The following is a 21,716-nucleotide window of genomic DNA, read 5'->3' as shown; positions in this document are numbered from 1 at the left end:
TAAAGTATTTTTTCTATAAAGACCAGGAGCAATGAAAAAGATTGTTATCAGAATTAGCTAGGGTAAAAAGAACAGGTACTCTGTTTACATTTGGTGGTAATACCTATTACCTTCCTTATGAAGAGTGGTACCTATCACCTTATCCTTGGCTATATCCATTATTTTCATATTTTTGCTTTTTCCCATTCTAATGTCTACATTTTTCATTTGCCTTACAAATTTACTTTTTATAATTTTCCTACAATAGAGATTAGATTCTGTAAAGGATATGGATTTTTATGGGATGTTATGTGTACTCCTATATCAGTTTAAAAAGCAATTCATAAGACATTGTCCCCCAAATGAGTATACTAGTACCTTTTTCCCACTAATAAACCAGCAACACGTTTCAATTTGCACTTTTAAATGAGGAGAAATATTTTTTCCATGGCTTAATTTACTCACGTAATTTGTATTTAACATTTGTTTTTAGTCGGTTAATTCATTTGAGTCTTAAAATTCCTATCCTCGGGGCTTCCCTGGTGGCGCAGTGGTTGCGCGTCCGCCTGCCGATGCAGGGGAACCGGGTTCGCGCCCCAGTCTGGGAGGATCCCACATGCCGCGGAGCGGCTGGGCCCGTGAGCCATGGCCGCTGAGCCTGCGCGTCCGGAGCCTGTGCTCCGCAACGGGAGAGGCCACAGCAGAGGGAGGCCCGCATACCACAAAAAAAAAAAAAAAAAAAAAAAAAAAAAAAAAAAAAAAATTCCTATCCTCTTAGTAATTCCCAAGAACTTTTATGTGGTACATAAACTCTTGGTTTGCCTCTGGTTGGGGATTCTCTCTTCACGCCACATGCTACTTAGCTCTTCCTCGCCCACCCCTGTGGTTCTGACCACCATCTTTATGCTAGAGACTCCTCTCTCTACACCCTCTACAGCTAAATCTCTGCTTTTCCCCCCAAACAGCTTGGGACACACAGCTTGTGTGTGTTCTGCACACTGACTGCTAAATATTAAGATACAGATATAAAAGGACCATTTTTAAAGACTAGGCTATTTTTAGGACTATTTTAAAGATTAGAGATGAATAATTAGAAAATGATTTTATAACATTAATGGATGGAAACAAGCAAATGAATAAAAAATATTCTAGTTAACTGAATAAATGAATACAAAAATGAACTTTGAAGTTACTTTATTGTAAAAATCCTTAAATGCAATGTTCCATAAAAAATATATACATGTTTTTATTTACACTCTATTAACACTATTCATTTCAATTCAATTTTAAGTACAATTTTGAAAAGCATTCATGTTTTTTCTGAAAGTATTAGCAAAGACTATATACATAAACTTCCAAAAGCAAATACCATGCTGAGGCACAGAAAGGAAAAAACCCACTTTATCTCTTGAAGTGGTTACAAAGGACCCTGGCTGGGGGTAACACCCACCATTATAGGAGGCAGGGTTATTAGAGACCGTTCAGTGTTACTGTTCACAAATCTAGATGGAAAGGTTCACATGTGACAGTGGTTTTTGTTTTGTTTTTTTTTAAAGACTCTGCAGTTTTCCGACCAGAAGTGACAGTGTCAAACAGGCTCTTTACACTTGTATCTAAACCATGACATTCCATTTGATTACTATCAAGAAGACACAATTTCTGAAATCACGATCCTTTCATGAAATCAAAGCAGAAAAACTGTTCAGGAAAAGCAGATCCTTCCAAGTTGGTGACCTTGGTTGATCTTATGAAAACTCTTTGGAATCTGCTGTAGGTCTATAACCAATCAAGGACTCTTTACCACCTTCATCTACAAGCAGATCCACTAACACATGGGGTTTGTCATAACCAAATGAGGTGGTAGTATTTCTCAGCGTTATGGACTCTTGCCCTTCTGTCTTTATTTCAGTTTTATTACTTGGGGGAAATTCTGAGTCAGAGCAGCTGCCCGATACCACAAGGCCACCATCAGAACCACTTCTGGAGTGATACGCATTTAAAGTGATGCTGCACGTTTCAGACTGGTTACCGCTTGCATGGGTAGAATTTTCTCCCTTTACTGGGGTCAGAGAGCTACCAGGGGCCAAGTCAGAAATATTTTCTTCAGTGATCCCCACTCCTGTTTCACTAGAAAGATCTCCATGTTCTGCTTTTCCTGGATTGTCCTCAGTATGCACGCTTGAAATTGTCCCTGGAGAGAGCTGCTCATTTTCTATGGCGATTGGTTGGTAGGTGATGGGCGATACATATTTTGATTCAGATTTTGTCTCTGAAGAGGCACTTTTTACCACAGACAGCTAGGGGAAGAGAAATCAGTGATTAAAAATAATAAATTATTAAACTTAAGTGCTCATCCTCAAAAGAAAAATGGTCTAATGGTAATGGTTAACTAAATATACAACTGAATGGCATATTTAGGATAACAGTGCAATAGAATCTGATCGTTGCCTTTTCTTTCTTTTTAATGGAAATATATTAATATTAAAAACAATATTTTAGAATTTTTAGAAAGTCACTGTCTCACCAACATATGTTGCTTTTTGTGTGCTACCTTCGACACGTATGCATGTTACATTTGTAATGGGAGTACAGCCACTTATTTTACGTAGTATTTTACCATTTGTCTTCATAATCCTAATCTTCATGGGCTCAGTAATTTTACACTGATGGTTAAATAATTTATCTAATACTAAGTATTAAGGTGTTCCAGTTTTCACCATTTACAGAACATGCTGAAGTGAATATTTCTATACATCTTTTTATTTATGAAATTATCTTAAGAATTAATTCTTAAGAGAGGAATTACTAAATCTAAGAGTGGGGCATGTTTAGGATGCTACAACTCTGTACACCCACTGTATGCTTACCTTCGCTCAGCGCTACAATTACTTTTTGCCAGCATATACCAGTTTTATTACAAGGTACTAATGGATATTCAGGTTTATTTTTCCTTCTCTAGTGGGTGTAAAATAGCATACTGCAAGGTTGGTTTGTGCTTAACTACTAGTAGTAAGAATATTATAATTCATAGGTGAATTGTCTACTAACTGTTGATAGTTCTTAGCCCCTCTACTTAAAGATAATGTTTCCATGACGAATTTAAATATGCCCTTCGCATATCACAGATATTTTGCCTGTCATATTTGATTTAAATAGTTGTCATTCTGATACTTTTAAATGTTCTTTTCATCAGACAAAGACTTTTAAATGTTAGGCATTAAAATGTCACACTTCTCGTTTAGACTCACTGTTGGGTCATCTTTCCTTCTACCCTCTAACCACCATGAGGAGTTTCTGTAATTGCAGATTTTCAAAAGCCATGCTTTCCTGACACTGGGCCTTAGCACACACTGTCCCTTAGTACCTGGGTAAACTCCTATCTGTCCCTCAAGACTGTTCAGGCATCACTGCCTCTGGAAAAGCCATGACTAACCCTACCCTGCAAAGGGAGAAGAAAAGAAGTCCTCACTGGCATGTATATAAACGTCTATCTTTGAACCTATCACACTGGACAACCATTGAATACTTATCTTTTTTCCCACTAGACTTTAAGCTCCTTAGCACTGTCTCACTATGCCTTTGCCCCACGCATAAAAAAGCATAGTGCATAGTAAAAAATATGGGGTTTTGGATGTGTGGAAGATTGAGTTATTTACGATAGGTGACATGCTGCTGAACATCATTCTACTTTAAAAAACAAATTTTAAGAATTATCGAAAATTTCAAATTAACATTTTAGTGTACATTTGACCCTCGAGCAATACGAGGGTTAAGGGCACTGAGCGCCTCTGGAGTCAAAAAATCCACATATGGGGGCTTCCCTGGTGGTGCAGTGGTTGGGAATCTGCCTGCCAATGCAGGGGATACAGGTTCAAGCCCTGATCCGGGAAGATCCCACCCGCCGCGGAGCAACTAGGCCCGTGAGCCACAACTACTGAGTCTGCGCGTCTGGAGCCTGTGCTCCGCAACAAGAGAGGCCGTGACAGTGAGAGGCCCGCGCACCGCGATGAAGAGTGGGCCCCGCTCGCCACAACTGGAGAAAGCCCTCGCACAGAAACGAAGGCCCAACACAGCCAAAAAAAAAAAAAATCCACATATGACTTTTGACTCTCCAAAAACTTAACTACTGATAGCCTGCTGTTGGCCAGAAGCCTTACCGATAACATAAACGGTCAATTCACACATATTCTGCATATTATATTTATATCTACGTCTATGTTATACATTCATAACATACCTAACTTTTTCTTAATTTTTTCAGTATTTCTCGACTATGTGGTTTGTCTGAGAGTTTTTTCAAATTCTCACAAATCTCAAAAAAAATTTCCAGCATATTCATTGAAAAAAATTCAAGTATAAGTGGACCCACACAGTTCAAATCTGTGTTGTTCAAGGGCCAACTGTATATAATTAAAGAAAAAATATTTAAATATATTACCAAGGATTTGGGTAACATGATGTTTTCTCTCTTAAATGGATTCATCTTCTTAACGAGACAACATACAACTACCACGGCAAGTACTAGAAAGAGTAGTAAAGCAGCAACAATTGGAATCCAAACAGGATCTAAGAAAAGGGAAAAATCACAAATTAGAATTACAGTAGAACACTGCTATACCCGTCAAATAGTTATAAAGTCTTAGTGTTATTCTTTAACAGATTTACATATCAGGTAATTAATATGGTCTGAGTTTTAAAGAATACTGACACAGAAGTCAGGAGAGATGAGTAAAAAATTACATACCTGTCCTAGATATCAACATGATTCTTCCCAGCTTTGAGATTCTAAACTTTCTGTGACTACAATGTCATGATATAATGTGGATAAAATAACTTTTTCATAACAATTTCCTTACAGCCCCCAATACAGAGTGTTTCTAGAGTTCCGCTTTTCTCTCAGTTGAAGAGGCAAAAGAAAAAAATTTTAAATATATCTCTTTAGAAATAAATTCTGGCAATGTCTCTAACTCTTAAAATAATCCAGTCCCACCCTTCTGAATTCTTAAATTGTTATTTATTTAAAGATTACAAAAACCTATAAAAATACACAGATATGTACACACACACACACACACACACACACACACACACACACAGGAAAGTTGAACAGGAATAAAGTCCCCCTGAATGAAAACCAGATACAACGAATAATATAAAATTGGGAAGATCCGTTTCAGAGCACAAACATCTATAATCATGGTTGTATATTTTTCTCTAATGCTGCTTTTTATTTTCAAAGCACAATCTTCAATATTTATTTTTCCATAGTCCTCTCTTCCGAATTAACAGTACTCGGGACTTCCCTGGCGGTCCAGTGGTTAAGACTCCATGCTTCCACTGCAGAGGGGTGAGGCGTGGGTTCGATCCCTGGTCGGGGAACTAAGATCCCATATGCCGTGTGGTACGGCCAAAAAAAAAAAACCAAACAAATCCAAAAACAAACGAACAAACAAAACAAACAAATTAACAGTACTCTACATACTGTGGTGGTGTTTGCCCTCCTTCATAGCATTTTATTACCTTTAATTTCTATTCTAATAATGACTCTGGAAGTTACTCAAATAAATGCCTCTATCACACCTGTTACAGGAGGTGAAATAATTATTACAATAGGAAAAGATAAAATAACCCCATAAGCAACACTGGCACGTTGCTTAGAAGCACTGAGCAGGCAGGTAGGGAATGCTGCTTATGAGCCACGATGGTGCCATCATGTGGACACAATATCAGCCCAGTTTGTAACTCAGGATTTTTTTTTTTAAATAAATCTAGGGCATTTGCATTATTTCAAATTTTATGCATTAATGAGGATTTTCTTACTGCAAATAGTATAACACAAAGTGGTATTAAATGCACTGCATTATTTTAAGTCACCTATTTGAAACCCTCATATAATGGCCTAAAAGTTTTTAGTATTAATTTTAGGTGTTTGGTCTGATTCTTCAGCCTAGATTTCCATTCTTCAAAAAGAAATTTGTACTGTGTTATTTTTTGTACACTTTTTTAACCTAGAAAATATGTTCTAAAAACATCTTGAACAATCAAAAAAATTATATATACACCCAAAGACAATCACCAAAGCATGATTTATCATAGAGAAAAATCTACAAGTAATCAAAAGTCCAAAAACTGAGGAACATTAAATAAATATGATCTTCATAATAAAATGTTCTAGAGATATTAAAAATAATATTAATAAAGTATGTAAAATAACATGGAAAAATATTTATAGCATATGCTTAGAGCAGTATACAAAGTTACATATACTACATAATATGATCAAGGCTATATAGCAAAAGAAAAAACAGGATGGAAAAAAACCACCAAACTGTGAGTAACTGAGTGTTTGTAATTTAGAACTATTTAGATAATTTTGTTTCCTTCTGGCTTTTTATATTTTATAAATTATCTATAATGAACATTTAAATTTCATACCATGAAAAAAAGAGTCAAAATTTTTGTTAAGGTACCTGCCAAATGTTCTGAAGTTCTATCATATGTATCCCCCTCACACCCACAAGAAATAATAAAATAAAAATAATGATTTTAAAATGTGTTATAAAATTGAGCTACAATCCATCATTTAAACCAATCTATATTTATTTTTGGATGTTAATTTCCAGTGCTTGTCCAGTTCACATATCACACAATTTTAGCCAATGAACATTGCTGCTTTTACTTTTTAAACTTACTGTCCCCATAAAGAACATTTTAATGGATATATAACATCTTGTTATATTGGAGTAATAAACTAACTTATATCATTATGCATGATCCTGAAATGCAGACATTTATGCACATGGTTTTAGTTATATTTTTTCTTTCCTGGGTCAAAAGGTCATCACATGGCTTTCTAAATTGGCTGCTTTGTATCTCTTAATGCCTGAAAAATGGCCTTATTTTTAATTTTGAACTTCTCTGAAGAATGGAACTACTGAGTATTTCTTAAAAGAGCAGAGATTTATTGAAATTACAAATTGCCTCTTTTTACATTACCCTATTTTAGTGATCACTCCCTACATTTAGGAAAAAATGGCAAGAACTTACCTTCTGCGCTGTTATTGTCAAAAACGGTAATACAAAGTTCTTCCGACTTCTCAGTTGTAACAGCCCACGTTTCTGAGACTCCTTCTGCTGAAACGCAGTACTCAGAATTCAGTGAGGACACAGGAATACTTAAGAAGCACTGAGTCTCATTACAATCATCTTCTTTCTTTATGTACATTTTATTTGTGGTCTGGAAAGAGGAAAAAAAACAATGAAAACGCATGACTCCTTTTAATTTGGAAAGAAAAAATCAATCATTCAATATGATGAATGTTGGGAACATGTCTGAAAATAGTGTTGATATCAAACAATAAGTCAATTTGTTACTTCAACATGGCATGGTGCAATATATCCATTAAAATGTTCTTTATAGAGATAATAAATTTAAAAATTAAAATAGAGATTATGAATTTAAAACTCAAATAGCAGTAATGTTCACTCTTAGTTGTCAAACCAACAAGTGTTCATTAGTCCTATTCCTCTAGTGCTAGAAACTTAGCTGGTGAGAGAGAAAAGCATCTCATGGTTAAGAATAACACAGGTATTATGCAAAGGCTGTAGGATCTCTTGGCAGTGATACACAGAAGGGATTGAAGCAATCTCTGGGAGTTGATCATTCATTCAACCAGCCACAGTGCATGGATCACTGTGCTAGGGCCTGAGAACACAAAGGTAGGGCAGTGGTGCCTGACCTCAAATAACTTATGATAGAGTGTGGAAGAGAGATAAGAAAGAAATGTAAGAGAGTAACAAGTACTCCAAGAGGACCACTCTATGGAACAAGGAATAACCAGGCCATAGAAGAGGAAACAGTCCACCTAGTCAGAAAAGATTTCGAAGGAGAGATGATATGCCAGCTGAATACTGAAGAATGAGTAGAAATTTTCCAAAGTAGAAAAGGTGGAGAAGGGCATTCTGTGAAAGAGCAGTGTACCTGCAGGCAGCTAAGAAGAGTAAGCAGTTCACCGAAGCACAAATGAAAATGAAGTTGGAAGGAATGGGGAGACAGGTAGCTGGAAATGATGCAAGAGGCCAAATCATGAAGGCCTTGCAGCTCATGCCATGGAAGAGGATTTAGATATTATTTTGCAGCTGATGGGGATTTGTTGAAGCGTTTTAAGCAGTGAAGTAATATGGTCAGATCTGCACTTTAGAAAGACAACTCAGCTAGCAACCCGTGATGTTTTAAAACCTAAATCAGATGTCACTTTTCTGCTTAAATCTTTCCAGAGGCACAATGTCTCACTGAGAATAAGAGTCCAATCCCTCCAAAGCCCTTAGAGGAGTGGCCCCCAGTGAACTCTCTGACCTCATCTGCCCCCGCGCTCTAGCCAGCCTTGCTGCTCCCTTCACATGCCTGGGTGCTATTGCCAGGCTCTGCCTGATACACTCTTCCCACATACGTCCACAGAGTTCACCTCCTAACCTCCTCCAGCCCTGGCTCCAGTTAACACTTCCCAGTGAGGCCTGGCCACCCTGCTGAAAATCACTACTGCCCAGCCCTCTTCTCTGCTTTGTTGTTCTCCACAGTACTCATCACTGGAGTTTTTTTGTCTGTACTGTTCACTGCTATCTCCTGGTGCCTAGAAGGCACCGGGCATGTGCTTAACAAATATTGTTAAATAAAGGAATGGCAGTGCTGTGGAGAATGGATGGCACAGAAAAAGTCTAGTCAAAGTGTGGTCTGCACACCAGTGCTAGAATGTAATCATATCACACTGTAGTACTGGTAGTGTTTTCTTTCAAAAACAAAGATTCCAATTAGAGCTTCATATTATTTCACATCACTACATAACTACCAATGAGGAAGGAAAGATTAAAATTATCCTCATCTTACCAGTGGAGAAATGGAAAAACACAGGTTAATAGCCTAGATTAGGACCATGCTGTTAAAAGAGGCAAAGAAAAACTTAAAATGTTTTCACACGGCCAGTGTTAAAGATTAACGCCAGTACCGATTCCCTTAAGCAGCATTCATATATTTCTTTTTTCTTAGTAAAACTTATGATCCATGAGTCTTGCCTGAATATTCATGAACATTCCACTTTCATTACACCACATATAGGAACAACTTATGCTAGCAACAGAAAAATTTCCATTTTGAAAGAGATGAAATAGAAACATACCTCACTTCCATTTATTCTCACAAACACATTGTACGTGAATGTATAACAAGTATTTTCATCATCATATATGGCTTCTGGTTCGTTTTCATTTACAGTAATTAAAGGGTGAAATATATCAACAATGATTTGGTCTTCCTTCTTTCTGATACCCAGTTTAGGTGGTCCAATTTTCCCTGAGGGGACAAAAAAGAAGTAGAATTTGTACCAGCCTTGGAACTTCACAGTGTATTACATATCACTACCCAAACTCAATCAACCCACTCTTTTTGTTCTTGTTGTTCTAAAGCAGGACCACATGTAAATCACTCCACAGATATCTAGAAGAGATTTTAACTGTCCTTAGCGAATCTTGGTAAAAAGCCTTGACATAATAGAAGCTCTATGAAGTTATTTTTCCTTTATCTTTGCTTCTGTAGATTAAAAAACGTTAAACAGAAAACAGAAAATGTTCTCTAAAAAACGTTTCAGAAGAGGCATTTTAGTTATCTTTGAATCCTCACTGAAACTCTTTGTATTTCCAATGCCTATGGATATCTGGAATGAAGGCTCTATGAAAGTTTGCTAAATACATTCAATTTTTATTATGAAAATCAGAACTAGATATTCACTGATTCCACAAATATTTACTATATGTCTTTGATGTCTGGAAACTTGTAGGTGAACCATTTATCTATTCTTCACGTATTTACTGCACATCTACTGTGCGCCAGGCAGGTCTGTTTTTACTCATCAGTGTATCCTCAGGAACTAGCATACTTTCTGGCACATAGTATGCCCTCGATAAATCTGTGTGGGAAAAATCTGACATATAGATGGTATAATTATCAGGTGACAAAAGCATGGACTCTGGGGAATAAAACTACTTCAAGGGCAAGTAGAGGAGGGGCCTGTAGAAGAGAAAAAGTAGGCAAGATCCAAAAAGAAGGAGCAGAACCGAGGTGGGGGCTGGAGCTGAACTAGGATGAAGGCCATTATGGAACTCTAAAATGTTTAATGTATTAAATTGGTATTAAAATTCCCACAGGCCTTGAGGAGTTAAGGCAGAGGGGAAAACGGAGAGCAGCTCTCACAGTCCTCAGTGAACGCGACTAAGGGAGGAGTGACAGAGGACAGAGAGGAAGGGGTGCACAGTCCAGACCCACACTTGCATGGGGTGGAAGTGTCGCAGCTTGGGAGGGGCAAAGTGAGGGCAGCCTCTTAGCCCTATTTTGTGGGGCTTGGGAGAAGAGAAGACAGGAACTCCCTAAATTCCTCCAAATGTTTCTGGGGCATTCTGATAATTTTTAGCAACTGCTTATAAAAGCAAATATATACAGAAGACATGCATAAGATTAAAATTTAGACATGTATACATTCCACTCACCTTCTTTGCATAAAATAAATTCTCTTGACTGTGCATAGACTGATTCCTCTTGTCCAAGCCTAGCTTTAACTCTAGCCCAGAGAGGACTTGATGGATCATCAATTATGGAAAAGATATTACAAGAATGATGGGAGGTATTACAGGCATCAATCCATTGCCCATCCCTAAAACGAAGAAGAACAAAGACACACAAAGGTAACTTTTATTGTTAATACATAAACTTGAACCATCTCTGTCTGTGCTTTGCTTTTCATTCATAGCATGGAGCTGGTAGAAAGAGCTGAATAAGAATAGGACGGAGAAGCTAGACAAAGTAGGAAACCTTTACTCTTTGGTTAGAAGGTCTATAGTAAATTCATTTACAATAAAGAGGCTCAATTCAAAATAAGACCTGTACAAACCACACTCCACATGTAATTTTAAAAAATCTGTTCTTTAAACAAACCGGTTTCATTGAGTCATTACTTAATTACAGAATCCAACATATTACAATCACTCCTAACACCTGTCAAAAAATTTTTTGACATTTTTCTTTCTATTCAACAGTACATACACTATAGGAAGTAAGAGGACTTCACTGTTTTTCATACAGAACTGTAACCTTTATTTGTCATGCCTTAAAATGTCAGAAGTTAGTGATACTCCTCTACTTCAATTCTGACAGGAAGAAGAACTAAATGGCAGGAAGTATTCTGAAAAAAAGAACTAATTTGCATCCTTATTACTTCTGGAAGTCTATAAGCAGTTCAGGAAGTTTTGCCACATGGGAAGGAACAAGGATGGAAGGAAACAGTCATGAAACGTGCAAGGACCTAGGCAAAAACAGAATGAAAAAGATAAAAGAGTGACACTCACCTATAGGTCATCACCTGTACGGTAAACACAGGGCTCCGTGGCATAATTGGGTAATCCCAAAATAGAACAGTATTCAAGTTATAGGCCTCAATTGTAAGATTGGTTGGTGTCGGCACTGTAAGATGGATGGATGTAAGAAGCTAACATTAACGTTAGAAAACCTCAATATAAGAAGCCAAATTAGCCAAATATGTACTTGAAGAAAAGAATTCACCAGAATAGATAATAAATTTATTTAAATTAAGGTATTTCTAGAAATTAATTGTATTAAAAAATGTATAGAAGTGTTTGAATTCATTTAAAATTACTGAAACAACATTGTAATGCAAGGGGAACACAAACACAGTATGAGCAATAAATTCCTAGAATGTTTGAGGAGTTTTTATAAATAACTGCACTGCCTGTTGCAATAATAATCCTCAATTCATTTAATCACTAGAATTTTCTATATTTGATACCACAGACTGTATTCAATGTCTAGAGAAGAACTGGCTACAAAAGGGATGGTCAATTTCACTCTAAAATACTACCTGGGCTCTCAACCCTCCACCCAGTACTATTACACACTTTTACTACCTTTTCTCTAGCACAGGAATAGATGCCTAACGATTGCCTGACGGAGCCATCAAGCATTCCAGTTTCATCAACATTTTGCTCTCTGAAGTGTGCAGGGCTTTTTTCAAAACATACCCTATATTTCTTCCTGCTTTTGCTCTTTTAAACCAATTTAGAAAACGTTTGTTGATAAGACATGAAAGTGTCACACAAGAGAACAGGCAGAAGTCATTTTAACATCTTATAATCAAACACTCCCACGACCATAATCTAGTTCCTAAAAGCAGCTATTTTTTTCCCCTGCTCAGTGTAAAAGGTTATTGTCCACCACCCCTTAAAAAATTGAACACACACACATCTCCTCCCTTCCTCTCTCTCGCCCTCTTTCTTTCCCTCCTTTCCTTCCCTTCTTCATGAATGAATATGAAGGTATAGACAGAGTTAGCAATATGACCCGAAATTTAAGCTTATTCAATCCTATCTATCTGGAAAACTCCACTAAACATGATGTGCTTATACGACTAAAATAAATAAATGAATAGCAATGTGGTCAGGTGCAGTGGCTTCCAAACATAACTTAATCATCCTAAAAAATTCAAAGAGAGACAAAAGTTTATACTTTTTGAAAGTGTCCCAGATGATAATGATGATCACTTATGTTTACACCTAGTAGACTGCTCTAATAAGAAAAATATTCCCTGGGTTGGCTATTAAGAAATCTGGGTTCTTTCCTTGCTATACTACTAAAGAGTTACTTCAGAATTCCTCACCTGTCAAGTAAGGTGTTAATTTCACACACACAGGATGTTTGCTTACTATTGAAGAAAACACCTACTATATTTTTTCCCAAAATAAAAATTCCAATATTTGAACCCGAACTGGTACACTGTCTCAACTTACAACTATTTAGCACCTGTATTATCGTTTCAAAGCAAAACATGGATGAAGAGTTATACGGACTAAAGGACAATTAGATTCTACTGCCATTTTTTCCCTTTTTTCTGATTATTTTTTCCTTTATATCAGTGGTTTTCCACAAGGGGTGATTTTGTCCCCCATGGACATCTGGCACTGTTGGAGACATTTTTGGTTCTCCTAACTGGGTGTTAGTGGTGTGGTGCTACTGGCTCTAAAGGATAGAGACTAGGGATGCTGCTGATACCCGATAATGCACAGGATAGCTTTCCACATTTTGGCAGTCCAAAATGCCATCAGTGCCAAACGCTGAGAAACCCTGCTTTATTATAATTTTAGGAATCTTTTTTATTTAGGAGGAAAAACTAATTTAAAAACAGAATGCAATAAGAAATCATCTCACACCAGTCAGAATGGCCATCATCAAAAAATCTACAAACAATAAATGCTGGAGAGGGTGTGGAGAAAAGGGAAGCCTCTTGCACTGTTGGTGGGAATGTAAATGGGTGCAGTCACTATGGAGAACAGTAAAAAGGTTCCTCAAAAAACTAAAAATAGAGCTACCATATGACCCAACAATTCCACTCCTCGGTATATATCTGAAGAAAACGAAAACACTAACTTGAAAAGATACATGCACCCCAATGTTCATAGCATCATTATTTACAATAGCCAAGATATGGAAGTAACTCATGTGCCCATCAATGGATAAATGGATAAAGAAGATATGGTGTATATATACACAATGGAATACTACTCAGTCATAAAAAGAACGAATGAAATTTTGCCATTTGCAACAACATGGATGGACCTAGATGGTATTATACTTAGTGAAATGAGTCAGAGAAAGACAAATACTGTATGTTATCACTTACATGTGCAATCTAAAAACAAATGGCAGACTATAACAAAACAGAAACAGGCTCATAGCTATAGAGAACAAACCAGTGATTACCAGTGGGGGGGGAGGGGCAAGATAGGAGTAGGGGATTAAGAGGCATAAACTATGTCTAAAATAAATAAGCTACAAGAATATACTGTACAACACAAGGAATATAGCCAATATTCTATAATAACTGTAAATGGAGTATAATCTATAAAAATACTGAATCACTATGTTATACACTTGAAGCTAATATAATATTGTAAATTATACAATTAAAAAAATAAGTAGATAAATTAAATAAAACAATTTTTTTGATAAACCAGTCCATTTTATGTTTCCCGCTCAGTGAATAGCTTTGGTTACTGTTGAAATGTCTAACTTCCATATGACTCACCAAAGCAGCAAAACAATTTGTGCCTAAAGGTTGAGATTATGAAGTTGGAAGGATGTGTCAGATTCAAGTACTCAGTAAGTACAACATGCCCTTTGATCTGCAGCCAGTGATCAGGCATCTACCATTTTTCTACTTAGTCTTTCTTTCTGGAATACTGTTGGTGGCTGCTGGTACTTACCATCTTTGGTTCTCTAAGCAATTTCCTGGCAGGTGAGTCAGGAAGCAGTGGTCTTGCCAGATTTAGTCCTGGTTTTGGTGGAGTTCCCATGGCCATACACAGCAGCATAGACTAAGGCCTCCTTAACAGGGTTCCTTTTTCTATGGTGCGTTTCACACCTCAACTACAGAAACAACCATCTCAAACAGCTTACATTCTGCGGTTGAGGAGGAAATTAAGGTACCCCCCTCCAGGTTCAATTCAACATTGATATCAAATAATAATCACACATACAAATATAATTTTGCAACTAGATAAGAGGAGAGGTACCTGATGTTAAGCAAACTCATAATGAATCAGAACTTCCCTCAGAAGCCATTTCTTAATTTTAGCATCTTTTGCTTCTCTCGTGGCTGAGAATTTACAAACCATCAGGTCCTGGTTTCTTTTTGTTTAACAGTCCTTCCCTTGATTACTGTCTCTAATCTTATATTTTACAAGAAACAAGAAGAAACCACATGGCACCTTCAATCTGCTTGGAAACCTCCTTCACTAGGCCACTGGGCTCACCAGGCACGTTTCCTACTTTCCCTGCTACTGAAGGTGATGGTGTTGCTAAGCTTCCTGCCACTGTGTAACAAGCATCCTCGTTCTCATTTCCAGTGAAGTTCTTCACTTCCTTTTAAGCCCCCTTTAAAAAAATTATTCCCAGTAGGAATGACATTTTAACTGTATGTACTCAATCTGAGATTAATTTCTGCATTTGAGGAAAAGGCATATAGAAATCAATCTGTATTCTAGAATATCAAATAAAGTGCATTTAAATTTAAGAGGTTACTGAATCATACATTATAAAATACAAACAGCAATAGACTTGTGCTACGTTGGATTAGTTTTTCGTGTGAGTCAGGTGATATTTCCCATAATTTAAGTAAAAGCCTGACATGGTTAGACTAGGATAAGGACTAGGACTAGGATAAACCATAGCTTCCAAAGCAATCAAGATAGGTGGTAGGAGAAGAGGTTTCAATGGAACCAGCAAACAGACATTACTACTAGATTATAGGAGAAACTTTTGAATATTGACACCAAAGGATGTAACCTGTGGTTTTAACGCTACCAGAAGAGAAACCATGCGGTTATTAGACAACTGCCTTTGTCATCTTTGCTAAAATCTCATGATAAATTGACATGAGTAACTTGTTTTCTTAAGTTTCAGAATTTATAACCTAAAGTTTACATGGCTACATATTCAGATAAATAATTGAGGCTTACAGCAAACTTCTATTCATAAAAACTTTACCTTATGTCAATAAAAATATATGTAGAAGTAGCAAGAGAGTGTGGAGTTAAAGGAAAGATCCTACTAGAGTATTTCATGAAGTAGAATAATCTTGCAGATTTCCCTATCTCTTAAAAATGCCGACAGTTTTCTGTAACACATGTTGTTTTTGGAAATGGGTTCAGAGTTATTTGGAGCATTATATCTGCATCCTACCCAGAGTAAACTTTAGCTCTTTTAAGATCTGCTTCCCAGATCTCCTCTAGGAACTAGCAGCTGAGGATTAAACAAAACCAAACAAAGGAGAGAAGAATCACTTTTCATAACATTCTAAGTACAGCAGACAAAAAGGAGCGTTCTGGTTACAACTAACTGTTTCCTGGTGATAAATATGAAAAAAGACCAAGGTAGAGAACAGAAAAGACATATGAAGATCAGCAAGTGGTGAAGCAGTGCCGCTAGATGCGGCAATGGAGATGTCACAGAAGCCCCCAAACCAGCAGCCAGAACAGCTCTGTAATAATTACTGGAGAAGGCAGCAGAAGGGGAAGCAAACAGCTACAGACATCTCCAGGTTTCCTCTGCATGGACGGTGACAGAAGCATGGGCTGCCTCCTGTGCTCCATCCCATAACCACCAAAAGTATCTGTGCCTCTATTGGAAGAGGCAGCCTCAGTAGGTCACCGATTTTTACACAATAGCATTTGAAGACTAAATAAAAGATGCGTACATCTAAGGCCAAACAGAGCTCTGTACTCTGTAGACACCATGTGACTATCTGCTCACCAACCTCTCTATGGGACAAACTGAGAAGCATAAAGAAGTAAGGATACACGGGCCAGTAATTAAATCGTTTTGGAGGATTCTAGGTCATCTGACACTACAACTCAAAAACACACACTCTAAATTAAAGCATCCAGACCCTTTACTGAATGAGCAACTCTCAGAGAAAAGAGCTAGCAACTTCCTCGTGTTAAAGATGAGGGGCCATGGACGTTTTCACAAAGGTCTCTTTTTACACTGCAAAATGAGAAATCCAGGCAGAAAAAGTGAAAAACATCAAATCCGGACTTTGGAATCTTTTTCAGATATATTTATGATTATGATCTATCTACTGAACGGTTTTATAGTGCTGATAAAATAACTTTTTCTTAATGCTTTCCAACTTTTTCTCTTAGCAAGTAGCAGCGTCCCCTAGATTTAAGATGAATAAAGACATTTAAGAATTCTTGCACTTGGTGTTTCAAGCACTCATAAAAGTTTTAAAACGGAAACATCAATATTTGGGGGCTTTGAAATGAATCATATCCATCACTTTGTGAAACTAATGGAAAAACGGTCCTTTTTCTACTTCCTTCTGTTATTTCCTTGCACTTTCAGAAAAAGAGTACCAGAACTAAGGGTTCAAGTGAGGACATCTAAAATATTTCAGGACTATTTCGCTTTCCATATGATAGCTCCTTAGCCGGGTCAAGACCCCTAGTATCCCTGCAGTCTTCTCTTCCTCCTGTCTGTCTTCACGTTTTACCACTCACGCTCTCTTTCTTAAAACGTGGGCCCAGAAGTAATGCACCTGATGTGAATGACATACTTTTCCTCCTTTGCTTTTTTTTAAAGAGATGGGCATATCAAAGAGTGGCTTACACCGAACACGTAATTACCTAAAATCCCCCCAGATCTTTCACTCAAATCACCAAGTTAGAGCTTATCCAAAAAACTTCTCCCCAGCCACTTTTCTGGTCTGAAATGCAGGGTTCTATTATTGTTCCTGTTTATTCAATTTCATCTAATTGGGTTGCATGGCATGCCAATAAATTCTAAGTGAACCAGATCCACCTAGTCCCTGAGAGAAGTCATTTCTCAAGACTAATTCCCTTTTGGACTAATTCATTCTAAGTTGAGAAATAGTTTAGGAACTGAAAAAACTAAAGAGGCCTTTTCAGTCTATGAAGAACAGGAAATAGGTGGAAGAAGTCAGCCACTGAGCTTACTTTAAATTTCTCATATTGATCTGGATGAGTTTGTGTTTTTTAAAGCTGACACAATTTCTCATTCATAACTAAAACACTATTTAAAAATATATTTGTGAAAATAATGATGCACATAATTGAATGATAGTCACCTACATATATTAAACATTTACTACACGACAAGCTACGAGCTCAACTTTGTTACGCATTATCTCAGTTAAGCACCAAAACCATCCTAGGAGGGAGGTAATATTTACCAAAATGAGAAAAAAGGCTAAGAGAAGCTACTTAAAGACTTGACAATGTGTAAAGTTTTGTTGGTTTTAATTAACAAAAGCTGCTTAAGCATCATTTCTATGCTAGTTTAATAAAAGATGGGGAAAATAAGCTCCATATATAAAAAGTAACTGGAGACAATTGTTTTCTGATGACATCACAAGCATTTGCTTCAAGTAATCTTGCCTGATTTATCATACCATCACAATCACATGATGGCACTGCAAAATCTGAACAATGCATTAAATTAAATTATTTATTTAGAATGGACATGATTGAAATGGAATCTATTGAATAGTATTGGGATAATCTAAAATATACTCCCTTAATAAGAAAATTACAAGTAAACTCATTCCTTCTTGTCAGGAACTCATTTAATTCTGGCTCATCTTTCATTCTGATTCTTTGTCCAATTAAAATGGAACCATAAATTATCCATTTAGCTTATACAACAATTGCACTATTGCTGCCAAACTGTATAAGACAGCTCTTTAAAGGGGTTATTTTTCTCTTCAATTCTTTAGGGTTTCTTTATATAGAAGCAAAAGGTGGACCTTTCAAAAATCCATACAAATCATGAATCAGAATAAAATGAAAAAACTATTATTAATACCCTCTTCAATAAATATAATTGAAATGCACTGATTTAAGTATTTTGAATCTCTGAAAAACATATAGATTCCAAAGAAAATAATGAAAAATTTCAACACACCCAGAGCATTACCTAAAGTTAGAGAATGAGAGTTGATAACCAAGTGGAGAAGGTGAGTTAAGAGCCCCACCCCTGTGCTAAAGCAGTATGCTCTTCAGATAATACCCAGAGTGGAAGAACAAACTGGAAGAAGGTAGCTGACACCTGTGTTTATAAAATGCTGGAGTACAGAAGCCACAGAAGATCTTCCTGTGGGGGGAAGGCAGGCAATCCTACTCCCAGGGCCGGCTTCAAGGACATACGAATTGTGTGGTCACGAGCGGCCCCTTGCTCAGGAGGGCTCTGTACTCAGAAGGAAGGGCCGTGCACTTGGTTTAATGCTCTGCCCTAGCCAAGAACTTCAGTCACCCTCTTCCTCTCTTCCCACATCCAGTGAATCACCAAGTTATGCTGACTCTGTCTTCTAATTTCTTCTTCTCCATTTAAACTGCCTCTTCCCATGGTCTCCTCCCAGACTTAAGCAGCAGTCTCCTAAGTGACCTCCGTCCTTTGAGTCTACCGCCAAACTATTTTGTAAGATGAATGGGCTTTCTAAATGGCCTATCTGATCCTGCATGAAATCATTTATCTCCTTAAAATAACCCCATGGTTGCCCACTGACTTGAGCAAGGGAGAGTGAGCCTATTATTTTGCTGGCTCAGCACCTGTACTTCTTTCAGGACCATTATTGCTCTTCTTCTGGGAAGTCTCCTACTGCCATCACCTATAACAATATCCTTCCCATGCAAGCTGGCGTCTGACCCAAGCTAGGCAAATCAGAGCCTTCTTCCAGGATCTGGTTACGCTGGAGGAAGCTGCAAGATGTCAAAACCCCAAAGCTGTCAACATCCATGATTCCTGCCAAGTCGAGAAGACTGCCAACACTCACAGTCAGTAGTAAGAAATGGAGGGTCTGGGCACTTTTGAGTTCCAGGTTCACCTTCTGAGGCCCAGCTGGCATCTGTACCTTTGTGTTTAACTCTCACTTGGATTCTCTGAGCCAAAAAATTCCTTTTTGTCTATGTGAGCCAAAGCTGTGTTTCTGTCCTGTGCTGTTACACATGACAAGGCACTTCATTAACTGGTTCCTACCTCTCCACATATCCTTTCTCCCCTTATATCCTCACACACGTACTGTACAATAAAATGCTTAAATTATTCCACTAGTTCAACCTGCTGTTTCACAGCCCTTCCGCTGCACACACAAGTCTCTCTGCACCTCCAGTTCCAACTCTGGGGTCATCTTCTTTGTGAAGTCTTTCCTGATTCCCCTGCTCAGAGGCACACGCCCATATCTTGCTTTCCAGTAACCTATGTGTTAAGTTCAAGCTCTTATCACAAAGGACTGCAACTGCCCTTGTGGATGACTAACGCCCTAGGTAACGGCAGAGTGCAGAGTTAAGAACTTGGACTCTGGAGCCCAACTGCCAAGCTCCCCAGTGAATAGCAGCAACTTGGTTAGACCTCTCTGTGCCTCAGTTTCTCATCCATATTTGGAGATACAACAGCACCTACTTTATAGGACTTCTGGGAAATGGTGTGATAAGAACTTAAAACAGTGCCTGATAACTGTTAGCTATCAAATCACGATCCTTGAAGGCAGAAACGAAATAATTCCCATTTTTGTATTCCCAACACCTGGCACAATTTCTTTTTCAAGGAATGACTTATTTGTTTGCTTGAGTTCTAAACGGCAAGCCAAAGGAGAGCTGGATATGAATGGAGCACATCTAACAAGTGTCACTGAGGAAGTCATAACACAGAGGTGCAGACCCAGAATTTGCCAAGGGTAAAGGAAGCTGGGTCTCCCTGACCCCTTCCAGGCAGCTGCAAACTGCCTGCACAGAGGAGGCACTCAAGACTGTCCAGTTTTCTGAAAATCTAGGTTTATCCCTTTTGCAGAAAAACTACTGATTTCACGGGAGCTCTTAATTATCATTATACCTAGCTTTAGAAAAAACATGTTCTCATGTTTCCTGGGAAACATCAAAAAGCAGGCGGAAATAAACGAGGAACTAGGCTATGCGAAGAGACCTACTGTCTGACACATGGGCTCGTGAGGGCACGCACTGGACCACTTCCAGACTTACACGTAAGAGGCAGTTACTGCCTTTTCATAATTCTCAGCTGGCGAAAGAACTTCTAAGGATTCGGGGCCTACCTTACGAATATTTAAGTCATAAGCTGTGGCCACAGTGTACAGCTGCTGACCAGGGAACTCACTTATTTAGAAATTAATTAAGAGAACGTGTTTTGTTGTTTTGGTAACCACGGAAGGGGCCAGAGAAAGGGAAGTGAAGGCTGCAAACCGCGGAAACCCTGCGTCGCCTTCCCGGCGGCCGCCCCCTTAGGACCCGAAGCCACCGGGCGTCAAGGACAAATGCGGACGCGGCCCCTCAGCGGGGGGGAGGGTTCCTGGCCGGTGGGATTCCCTCCCTCCCCTCCCGTCCCCACCCGGTCGCGGCGCTGCCGCGAGCGACAATACCCGAGGACAGCTTCTGATCCGCGGCGCCCATCTCAGCCCAGCTTCCGGCCTGCACGATAAGGACGAGGAAAAGGAAGAGAGCCATGCTGCTCCGGACCGACTCGGGTGCTGCCCAGAACTGCGGGCGGCCCCCAGCGCGGCCCTAGGGCCTAGGCCTGGCGTCATTTCCTCCACCGCAGACTGTCCCGCCAGCGGGAGGCGGAGCGTGGACGGGAAAGTGGGGCGCGGACAGCGAACCCGCGACCAGGACTGGGACGCCAGCCTGGACGGGAGGCGGGGCCAGAGCGGGGGAGGCGGGGCCGGGGCCGGAGAGGCGGGCACGGGGCGCGGAGGCGGGGCGCGGAGGCGGGGCGCGGAGGCGGGGCGCGGAGGCGGGGCGCGGAGGCGGGGCGCGGAGGCGGGGCGCGGAGGCGGGGCGCGGAGGCCGCCTCTGTGGAAGCTCGGTGTTAGGGGCACGACAGTCAGTGGTCGCGACCTTGGCTCGCAGTTTTGTGAGTAACTTGGGTCCAAAGGTCATGTTCTTTCAGCTTTGTACGACCTTCCGTGATGCATCGTCCTCTTTTTGCAGTGTTCTGGACTTGCAGAACTTTGCCCTAGGCCACAACCCAGCCACAATGCTTACTTTATCTTATATAAGACTTCGGCATCAGTGCGTCTGGGAACTTAGATTTTAGGGCAGAAAGAGCCCTTACACGCCTTCTCTGATCCCTGCATTTGTAGCTGAGGAACCCGAAG

General features: G+C 39.0%; 1 protein-coding gene across 1 annotated transcript; it reads right to left on the bottom strand.

The window, feature by feature from the left end:
- Window positions 1-1,213: 1,213 nt before the first annotated feature.
- On the bottom strand, window positions 1,214-21,170 carry IFNGR1 (interferon gamma receptor 1). The gene is made up of 7 exons (XM_007130591.4): window positions 20,982-21,170; window positions 11,371-11,485; window positions 10,516-10,679; window positions 9,153-9,325; window positions 7,027-7,216; window positions 4,418-4,545; window positions 1,214-2,276 (listed from the first exon to the last, which is right to left on the bottom strand). Exons 1-7 carry the CDS (start codon window positions 21,064-21,066, stop codon window positions 1,725-1,727), a joined length of 1,407 nt encoding a protein of 468 aa, XP_007130653.1. The 5' UTR covers window positions 21,067-21,170; the 3' UTR covers window positions 1,214-1,724.
- Window positions 21,171-21,716: the final 546 nt, after the last annotated feature.

This window comes from Physeter macrocephalus, chromosome 10 (assembly GCF_002837175.3).
Source record: "Physeter macrocephalus isolate SW-GA chromosome 10, ASM283717v5, whole genome shotgun sequence".
In the NCBI taxonomy this organism is placed as follows: Eukaryota; Metazoa; Chordata; class Mammalia; order Artiodactyla; family Physeteridae; genus Physeter; species Physeter macrocephalus.
This window is presented reverse-complemented; position numbering and strand designations above follow the sequence as displayed.